This window comes from Limulus polyphemus, unplaced genomic scaffold, assembly GCF_000517525.1.
Source record: "Limulus polyphemus unplaced genomic scaffold, Limulus_polyphemus-2.1.2 Scaffold564, whole genome shotgun sequence".
NCBI lineage: Eukaryota > Metazoa > Arthropoda > Merostomata > Xiphosura > Limulidae > Limulus > Limulus polyphemus.
The window spans coordinates 292,396-303,670 of NW_013666174.1; the positions used below are offsets into that span (position 1 = coordinate 292,396).

Below are 11,275 nucleotides of genomic sequence, written 5' to 3' on the forward strand. Positions count from 1 at the left end.
TAGTGTTTCCCTATGTAGCTCAGTGGTAAGCTTGAAGGGTTATAACGCTAAAGTTCAAGTTTCAGTTAGTGTTTCCCTATGTAGCTCAGTGGTAAGCTTGAAGGGTTATAACGCTAAAGTTCAAGTTTCAGTCAGTGTTTCCCTATGTAGCTCAGTGGTAAGCTTGAAGGGTTATAACGCTAAAATTCAAGTTTCAGTCAGTGTTTCCCTATATAGCTCAGTGGTAAACTTGAAGGGTTATAACGCTAAAATTCAAGTTTCAGTTAGTGTTTCCCTATTTAGCTCAGTGGTAAGCTTGAAGGGTTATAACGCTAAAATTCAGGTTTCGATGTTTGAAGTGGAACACCGTGCAGCTTTGTTCTTAACGACAAACAAAAAGTTCAGTTAATATTGAAATATGTTTTTCTTGTTTGATATGGATAATATTTTTTTTTCTGAATACGAAGCTAGAGTTACCACTGTTTTACAGTTTAGCAGTCCCAAAAGAAGTCACACAAACAAAAGGTTGGAAATAAAATATGTAACGTCTAATTCACAGCTTGAACGCGTATAGTTAGATATTCTGCAGGATCTTTTGGACTTTGAAAGACAATTTAAACAATATGGAGTTATTTGAAACTTAAGTTGTATCATTCACTGGGAAGTTAAATTCTAATTAAAGGGGTTTCATCTTTATCAACAATCTGAACTCTGTGACCTTTTAAAATTACCATTATAACTATCGTTAAAAGAGAAAGAAGACTCGAGCTGAAAGACCTGTAAACCAGTAAAGGGTATTTCACATACCTGACACCCTTGTTTAGTCAGAGAGAAACAAGACTCGAGCTAGAAGACCTGTAAACCAGTAAAGGGTATTTCACATACCTGACACCCTTGTTTAGTCAGAGAGAAAGAAGACTCGAGCTAGAAGACCTGTAAACCAGTAAAGGGTATTTCACATACCTGACACCCTTGTTTAGTCAGAGAGAAAGAAGACTCGAGCTAGAAGACCTGTAAACTAGTAAAGGGTATTTCACATACCTGACACCCTTGTTTAGTCAGCGAGTAATTCTACAAGAGGTGATATTATAAAATAAAAGTTTTTCAGCATATATATTAATTGAAAAACACAACAACAAAACATAAACTGCTAACTTTTATTTCTCATAGGTATATGACAGCGACAGCACTCGGATCAATGTGTACAGGGGTAACGTTTTCAGACCGCCAATCATCATTTCTTCAGGACCTATCTTAACGTTAAAGTTTCAAGCCAGTGATGGACATCCCAGTCGTGGATTTCGTGCTAAATACACTTTTATCAGCCGTAAGTATACAAACATCCGGCAATAACTATCAGCTGTAAGCACACAAACATTCAGGAATAATTATACATAAAGTTGTGACACAAACCGTAATATCATCGTACCTATGTTATAAAGTGTGTAGGAGTGTTAAAATGAAAAATTATATCTACGTCTTTCTTTAGCGCTAAACTGACATCTTTGATGACTAATCAATTGATTGTTTTAGCTTTTGTCTTTAGGCGAAATGTTTGACAGATGTTAATAGAATTTCTCATTATTCACATTAAGTTAAACAGCAACGTTTAAGGATATAAATATTCAGTTGTTTCATAAGAATACTTTATTGAACTTATCATTTTTTTTTCACTTATATTATTTTGAATTACTGTTGCTTTTTTTCATTCTTCGATGATATTTTTAGTCTGCTTGTACTGGTAAAAGGTCCTGAATATTGATCTTTCCGTGAATGATACCATTTCTTTCCTGATAAAACAAAAACAAAGTTAGAGAAGAGTAGCAGTGCAAGTAGCAGATTGACTAAGAAATAAATAAGACACTGAAAAATACCTTCAGCTATCACTGTTTACACATAATAATATGTATTATTGTTTATTTGCTTTTTAGGAGGTTCCCACTTTATTTACGAACAATATGAGGCTTTGAAACAGCTATCAGTGGGATAATAGATTTATCTCTGTACAACATTTCGTTTATAACAGTTTTACAGAAATAAATTTATTATCCCACAGATAGCTGTTTCAAAACTTCATATCCATTATTTAAATTTACAGGATCGGTTTATAATTTAACATGACTGTTTTCTTTATTTGTTTATATTTTGTTTCGTGTTGTAGTTCTTTGTCTTTCTATTTTTTATTTTCATCTATTTTATCACACTTTATTGACCTTCTCATTACTTTATCTTTCTTTTTCTAATTCTTAATCCCCAACCTATGTTTTAGTTTTCTATTTTCTCCCCTTCTTAATTTTCTTTCTAATCTTTACTAATGGCTCAGTGTGTTTATAACACTGCTGTAGTTTCGTTTGTTTCTGTCTATTCAGTTTTTATCTCCGTTTCTTCAGTTTTATTCGCCGAGGTACTGTCTTGTTTAACATCTGCTAGAATATGAATAATACAATATCTTTATCACATCTTTACAGCACCTCACAAAGACTGGCTGACCCAACCATCAACGGGTAAGTAGCACCATCTTAAATCTTACATAATCTCGTTACTCTTGTCTTGGTATCTTCTATTATCTTGTTACTTTTGACATTTAAAACTGACTGTGTTCCTCATAAAACTACGTAACTATGCTAGTTTATTCAATCCATATTTGTAGCAGCAAATGTATGGCTTCTCTCGAGCTGCTGATGTGAATTGGTTTTAATCTGATTAGCTGACTTTACTGAAATATTTGAAAGTCAGTAAGTTAATCCTACTGTTATGAAGAAGCCTAAATAATGAACTTTACTGAATGCTAGTCTCATATTTAAAGTATATTGTATATCGGTTACCACATTTTTTATTTTACCCTTTGTTTTGTTTTTTATGTGTTTCTAATATTACCTTTTGTGCCAGTCATTTGGTCAACGTAACGTTGCTAACAGCTCTCTTGAGATATACTATTAAGTAAAATTGGTATTCATGTAAAAAAAAAAGACGTAAAACGTTACTCTTTTATTTTCAGGGTTTTAGATAAATCGACAACACAATGAACAATATGTTTTTTTAAGTTGGTCATTAATAAATTTCATGAAACTATTATTCGTTTCTAAATGCTACTGGCGTGAAAAACTCATTGAATAACATAAGTTGCTATCCACGTTTATAGAAATCAAATGTGATTCATAAGTTGCTATCCACGCTTATAGAAATCAAATGTGATTCATAAGTTGCTATCCACGCTTATAGAAATCAAATGTGATTCAAAAGTTGCCGTCCACGCTTATAGAAATCAAATGTGATTCATAAGTTGCTATCCATGCTTATAGAAATAAAATGTGATTTTTATGGAGGCTACAATTTTATAAAATATTTATCAGAATGTTTTTTTAGTTCAAGATAGAGTTATCTGATAATATCGTAAAAATGTTGCTCCAGTGCTTAGTTTGACAAATAAATATACTGTACATATCATTTCACCATGTTAATTGTTGTTACTGTATTATTTAATAGCACTAATATTTGTATGGTCATTTTTAAATCTTCTTTATTTTAAAATTTGTACTTTCAGATATGCTCTTATAGTCATAGTTGCGCCCGCCCCCATCCCGTACTGACTTTGTGATTCCCCTCTTGGGGACTCGACCTACAGTTTGCACACCACTACTATTTGTTGATTATAGGTCTGTGCCTATGCTGCCGCCATCTTGCCGCAGGTATCGTCACTATACGTATAATGACACGTAAAGGCCAGGCTTTCTTAAGTCCAATTTAATGTCGCCAGTGTTCTGGGGCAAATTCCTCTAAGTACATACCTTACACAAACATATAATAATTTGTAAATGATAGACGACGGACAGAACTTTCCAACATATATAATATGTTGAGTTTGTGTCAAGTTTTTCCAAGCAAACCAAGGAAATAAACAATGGTGGGGTGTTAAAAGTAGCATGTTGCCAGCAGAAAGAATTAATTTCAAAGCAATAACACAAACATAAAAATTGGGAGTAAGACTCAAGCCTTTATTTTGATTAATTAGTAAACAGTTATGTTTATTAGCTGATTGTCCCCTTACTTTTTCACACATAAAAATATCCAAAATAACATATCGCCGTAATCATATGTTCTCCTTTACGATTGTTTATTTTCAAGACAGTATTTAAACATTTTTGAGTAAATAAAAATATTAGAGTCTAAAATCAATCCAGGAAGTATATAATTTTATTTGATCACACCCTAAACACAGGGTGTCAAGAGATATTCTGGGTATGCCCACTTATAACTTGTAATAAAATTAGTTTTTTCAAGCACGTGATATCCTAGTGTAGATACTCAAATTATATCGTTATACACAACAGTCAAGACACATGTTGTTATCAGTAACTGAAAGGGTAAGAGTAAATTGCATTATTCAATAATAATCACCGAACATGAAATTGCGTGAACTCCTTTACGCGTTCTTCTTTACTTCAGAGAGGAATATATAGAGTTCATAATGCTTTTTCCACCATATTTAGTTTCCACCATGTGCAGTTGATTAGGGTAGGGTGGATTTGAAATGTATTAATCACAAATCAACTCATTTTTCTGCAAGAAAAGTCCTTGAAAGTGGGATTACATAACAGAATAACTGGTAGTTTTAGGTTTAAATGACTGATAAATTACAAAGCTAAATCTGTGAACGATAATTAGGGGTTTATTTATAAAAACAGATAATTGAAGCCATGGTGAGATGCATGTAAAGGAGGTCACAGAATTGGTATAGGAAATCACCATTTTAATTCAACCTGTGTACTTTTGTGTATACATCACTCGGACGTAATGCCTTGAGATAAAGTTTTTTTTTAAATATAAGTTCTGTCCTTCAGCTGCTCAGTGGTAAGTATGCAGGCTTACATTGCTAAAAACCTGGTTTCAATACCTGTGGTGGGTAGAGCACATTATGTAGCTCTGCGCTTTACAACAACAAAAGCGAAAGCATAAGTTCTCAAACATACTTGTGCTATCCGGGGATGAAGTTTTGATATCTGTAGAATTTACAGTATTTAATTCAATGTCCACTGTCTGTGGACTTACAATGCTAGAAACTGGGGTTCAATACTCATGGTGGGAAGAGCACAGATAGCCCATTGTGTAGCTTCTTAACTTTAAACAAACAAACCACTTTATTTCAAATTAAGAATTTTAATTTTATAAGACATTATTTTAAAATTCCTATTTGTATTATAATAGTAAATGAAAAAATATAGAACATATAAGGATTTGTCAGTAAAATACAGAAACACCAAACCTGAATATAATTAACAGATTATATATACTTTCTTACACTCATGAAATTAATTTCAAGCACATTTGGATGTCACGTACAGGTTGCCTACATACAATAAAAGTAACCACAGAAGGAAACCTTTAATGTCAATAGAGCTATAAAAAAGTTAAAGTTTACACAAAAGTTATGAAGAGAAGAAATTGGGTGATTTGCAAATAAAAAACAATGTCAAGTTAAATAATATATAATTTTCAAATTAAGAAACTTAAAATATATTGATGTAAATGATCTAAATTTAAATGTTATCATCAAAAGAAAAAAATACATTCGGTACTTAATGGTAAAATCATCAAACATAACAATAGAAAGATAGTAAGTTTAGTGTTCGTGGATAAGAACAATGAAATACACATGTTCTGTCAATATATCACTTTATAATGTCAGAATAAAATAGATAAAGTAGAGATTTATCAAAATAAGGAGGTTTAACATCACGCCTAAGAAAATGAAGAACTAAGACATTAATTTTCTGCTTAGCCCACTGTATATGCCTGAGACCTAATCCACTAACATAAGTGAGTCTTTCTTGTTCTTGGATTTCACAAAGTTTTCGCAAGTACCTCCATTAAGTTATTCTCTCTTGACTTGTAGGTCTTATTAAATGTGATAGAGCATTTCTACATAATTTCATCATCTGATATGCATCTAGCTGAGGATGAAGAAATTATCTATCAATATTTTTCACAGAATTTCCAAGTTTACAACACAAGTTTCTTAGAATGGAAATAATTCCTGAAACTCCATCACATGCAACACTCCTGATACGGAAAAGTGCTTCATCAAGAAAGTTCAATGATGTTCTAAGGAGTTGACTTAAAACATTACTATCTATTTTACCAACAAAGAAGCAAGCAATAGCTGTCCTCCAGTTCTTCGTTAAACCAATAATTAGAAAGACAAGTGCTTCTGAAGCTTTGTTTGTTTGGTGTTACCCACAAAGCTACACAAGGGGCTATTTGTGCTGTGCCCACCACGCATATCGAAACCCGGTTCTTAGCGTTATAAGTCTGCAGACATACCTCTATGCTACTGGGGGGGGGGGGGATACTTTTGAAGTAAGCTCCTCAACTTCTTTAGGAACAGCACCACAATAATTTATAAAGCCAGTGTTTTTCTCAGTTAATATCCCACTCAACTTACATTCATAAAACCACGGAAACAATTAGTGAGGTACAATCTTTCACATATGGTTTATTCTTAGTTCTTTTTTAAGCTTTCAAACATTTCTCCCAATTAACCTGGTTCTCACTTTACAGAAGTACTACAACCGCCTAGTCGTAAAGAATGAGGTAGTCCAAACACCTGACACAGAAATATGTAAGCTTTAGGAGAATTAAGATAAATAGTCACAGACAGCTCTCCTTCCTCTGATCAATAACGTCCACCACACTGCATCACTTATCTGTTTCTCAGAGTATCCTGTGTCAAAAGTTCTGGGACAGCAGGAAAAACTTTTCTAATGGCTTCATATCAATTTTTATTTAAACCTTGCTCGTTCATCTTCTTGATGAACGTTTCCATGTTGAAAGGTATTTATATTTTGACTCCTCAAAAGCTTTCTCATTAGTTTAAACTTCTTTCGAAGCAACAGTTTTGTAAGGGAAAAAATTAAAAGGTGTTGTTGAGCATCACCTCCTTCACTGCTACTGGTGTAACATGGTTCATCACTATAGGTATACATCCAAGTGTATCTGTAAATATAGATTTAGTTGGAATTTTTAGCCAATTATTGAAGAGAACATTTTTCCCTCAAGATTAGAACAATTTGAACACCTAAATGAAACACTATTCTGAAATCTAAGCATTTGAAAATTCAAGTAACATTTGTTATTTGCAACAGCTATTAAAACTACATTGAAGTGGTCAGTTCTACGCTAAACATTGAATTTTCACTAAAAACAAACATAATAACCAAATTCTGGGTGAGGTTCTTCAAATTTCCTCTTCACTGCATACTTCCTGTTCGATTTCACACTTTGGAGGAGAGTGGAAAATTAAGGAAATATTCATAGATTAGCATCATTTTGAAAGTATTGTGAGGCTGCATCTAGACACACCTAATAAGATAGATTTTTTACGATTTAGCTAACACCATATAAAAACTATAAACAATATTACTTAATTTATTTGTACTGACCTATTATTACGATCCTTATGTATTCATTTCATTTATTGCGCTACGAGATACTGATGAAAGTAATTAATACAGGGCTGCCATAATTGTCATTTTTCCTGTGAAGATTTATCTTCAAGCACTGACACTATGAAAAGATTATTACAATAATAAATTGAAAAAGTATGTTATATTAAGTTTTGGTAATAGTTTAGGTAATAACGAAATGCCTCAACTTGTTATAAACTACATACCTGAAAACTTGATGCAGCGTAACGTTCGCTGCAGATGCGTAATAATTTGGTTGGAGTCTTTTCTACGTATAATAATCATCCATTTCTTCAATAATGTTTTTAATCTTGTACGGAAAACCTAGTCGAAAATGAGCGCTTTTAAGTTCTAATAACTCCCAAATAGATGGGTTGTTTCTAAACACAACAAAACGTGTACCAATGACAATTTATAATTACAACTGTATTGAATATTACCACACTAACAAAGCACTGTTCTTTCCCAGTATCTACAATACTGCTGTTTCTAAACTTACTGGTTAGGCCTATATCGTACATTCAGTCATTAATTTATAGCAATAATTAAGCCATCGGTAATTTACTAATATCTATACAGATTACGATTATTTTTAATTTTAAAATGCTTAAAATTCAACGCAAGATTAACATTTATCTCTGAAAAGAGACAGACATAACTTCCCCTTTTATTTAGAAATGTTAAAGCACCCAACTACGCAACAGGAATCCTTCCAACACTTTTACCTCCTACAAAATGGCGCTCTACTGAAACAGCTCGTGAATGACAGCCATCTCTCCAGATTATAGTATACAGAGTTCACTGAAATTTTCTGGACTGGCTACGAAACCAAGGGATAAAGTGTTACTCGATTGGTTATGAAACTAAGCATCCCTCCCCCCAAAGAAGTTACTAGTGTGATTATAAAATTGTCAGTATATTATTTCACATAATATGTCATTTTTTTCCATCAGACTGCGGCGGGATCGTTGACGACAAGGGCGGAGCTATAACCATGATGAATATGTCGAGCAGTATTGAGCTTCAGCCTTATGACTGCGTATGGTTAATACGCCCAAGAAACTCGGATACTTACGAAACACATCTTTTCATTCGTGTTGCAGAATTCGAGTTCATGGGTACGTACTTGTATTTTCAAAAAACAGTAATATAAGCTGATACATCACTGAATAAGAGTTAAAAATCATATTATGCAGATTAATATTTAATGACCCTGACTGACATAAACTGTTGTATTCATGATGTTAGAAAAACACGTAGGTTCAATAAGTCTTGATAGAAATGAATAAAAACCCTATAACCCGAGCGCTTTCGAAAGGTGGACCTTTCTTTTTCAGGGGAAAACTGGGAATGATGTTTTGTCTTATTATACTAAGTCTTCATTAATTTTATATCTACCTGATAAAACAAATCAGTATGTTCATTTATTTATATATATATACATAAGTGAAACGACAGCTCAACAGGAAATCTACAAAATAAATATTTCATACTTTAGCATCTGATTTTTCTTTTACGTTTTAATCAAAGAAATGGAATATTTTCCATTATAATTAATATCCTTATGTATGGGTTTTTCGTCATTAGGCTAGTATTTCCAAACAAGTTCATAAATAATTAATAAAATGGAATATAGTTTAACTGTAATCATGAACAAATTTATCTTTTGCATTGTTGTTGTTTTTAAATGTCGATACCTCTAATTTAAATACAATAATATTTATTAAGTCAATATTACCACACATTTATCCACCTTTTCTTCTAGCTAGCTAATGTTTTAATTAAATAATTTTAATTATGTGTCTAACTAAATGTTTCTGGTGTAGGATTTTATATTCAATCATTTCTTCTTTAATTTTGCTTCATTTGAAATGATTTGAAATACTATAATAATTCTTATTAATCATTTCTTAATTTCTATGACATATTTTTAATTTTGTGTTTTTAGTAATTCGCTTTTGTTGCAGAATGTAAAATATTTTAAAACAAGTATTAGATAGAGATTATTCTTGCTTGAAAGAAAGCTTAGAAAGAGGAAAGGAAACATGAAAGGCGTTGTTAATCGATTGCATCTATTTATGATGTTTAGGAAGACATTTCGAGTTGCTAGCGCAGATCTTCCCATGAAGATCTTCTCTGGAAGCTTGAAACGTTGTCCAAAACTTCATACACAGACGCAGTCCATTAAGGGAATATTTTGAATAAAGACTTTGTAAATTTTATTTTAATCAACCTTAATTCTAGTTTCATTAACAGTCGTGATTAAAGTGTTTAGTGTATATATATATATACGTTATTTTTATTTACATAATAATAATCATTATTATTATGATTATTTGGCGTTGTAGTTCAGTATTAGTATTTAGGTCTAACTTCTATCAGTCAGTGTTTCTCAAACGGTGGGTGACAAGTAGGATTCTAGGGGTCACGAGCTGTCTGCGCTAAGCCAACATATTTCTGAGTCCTCGAGGTGTCTGAGAGGTGCACATATCACCCTTGTTATGAGTTATGACGAACTGTTCATCCTTGTAGAGATAATGGGAAGTCTCGACGACCAAAGCCCGGTCGTATGGGTCGTCTGGCAAATCCAGCTGAGAATCTATCTATTTATTTGGCGAAACTTAGGAAGATGTTATTGGGATTATGAACGAAATATTGTGAACTGCGAGGGCAACTAAGTGATAAATCAATGCGTTTTGATAATAATAATGAGTTTCTGTTTTATGACATTGCATAATGCTCGTAAGAAAGGTATGTTAAATTAATTATTGAGCTACTTTTAGTTCTGACCTATCTTGGTATTATGATTTGATTAGAAGTTATTGATAACAACTTAAATTAATGGGAGAAATATACATTACTGGTAGAATTATCCAGAAGTATAAAACTAAATAAATACTTCAATTTTTCTTTGTATCAGGACCAAAGTCCGTTTTAGTAATTCATCAGGGACTGACATCAAAGTCCAATGTACTGGAAACTGTTACAAGTTATCGACACCACAAGATTCCTCGAGGACGAGAATACGTAATTCCAGCCAATGAAGGTTTCTATGTCAGATTAAAGGGTTTCTTCAGTAACAAGTCTAGACTAGCAATCGTATATGGAACGTTTCGTTATGAAGGTAACTAATTTTGAAACAAGATATAACGACACTGTTTAATCAATTATATTATAAATTAACGTGATAAACTACTTCCTTATATATTTAAAGTATTATTTGAAATGAATATTATTATTATTTTTACATTTTGTTGCTTTTGAATAGAGTGTTAGGCTTAATGGATAAGTACGTTTTTAATTCCTACTTGAACTCCCTCTAACTCGTTACTTTCCTGGACCTCGTTCGAATGACATGATTTGATTGGGTCTTTAATGCTGTGTCTTATATTTCTTGAACGTTTCAGAATGTTATTCTACTGGAGAGTTCCAATGTTTGGACGGTCGGTGTTTGACGCACAGACTTCGTTGTGATGCATTCAACCATTGTGTTGATGGTTCTGATGAACATTCTTGTTCAGGTATGTAGGAAAGTAATCAAGATTTTCTCTTTCTTAATGGGAAGAATATTCTTTTATAAACTTGGAGTACGAAACGATACTTTGTAATTTTGGAAATTTGTGTTATTATCCGTTTTATAGACGACTATAATTAAAATGTTACATAATTTTTAATTCATTTCATAATTATTCGAATATTGAGACAGATATTATATATAGGGTTTGAATTCACAAACAGATTTTAACAAATTCGTACTTATTAGTAATCTAAAATATACACCTGGAAAAAATTTAAGCACCCCCAAATATTTTTCAGGATTGCTTATTGAAAAT

General features: G+C 32.3%; 1 protein-coding gene across 1 annotated transcript in view; it reads left to right on the plus strand.

The window, feature by feature from the left end:
* The window catches only part of LOC106459125, a 31,294-nt gene that overhangs the window by 14,043 nt on the left and 5,976 nt on the right, over window positions 1-11,275 (plus strand). Inside the window, exons 5-9 of the mRNA XM_022385562.1 lie at window positions 1,150-1,306; window positions 2,448-2,483; window positions 8,396-8,560; window positions 10,363-10,566; window positions 10,850-10,963. Coding sequence (XP_022241270.1) covers window positions 1,150-1,306; window positions 2,448-2,483; window positions 8,396-8,560; window positions 10,363-10,566; window positions 10,850-10,963 — 676 coding nt within the window. The remainder of the gene's footprint in view (window positions 1-1,149; window positions 1,307-2,447; window positions 2,484-8,395; window positions 8,561-10,362; window positions 10,567-10,849; window positions 10,964-11,275) is intronic.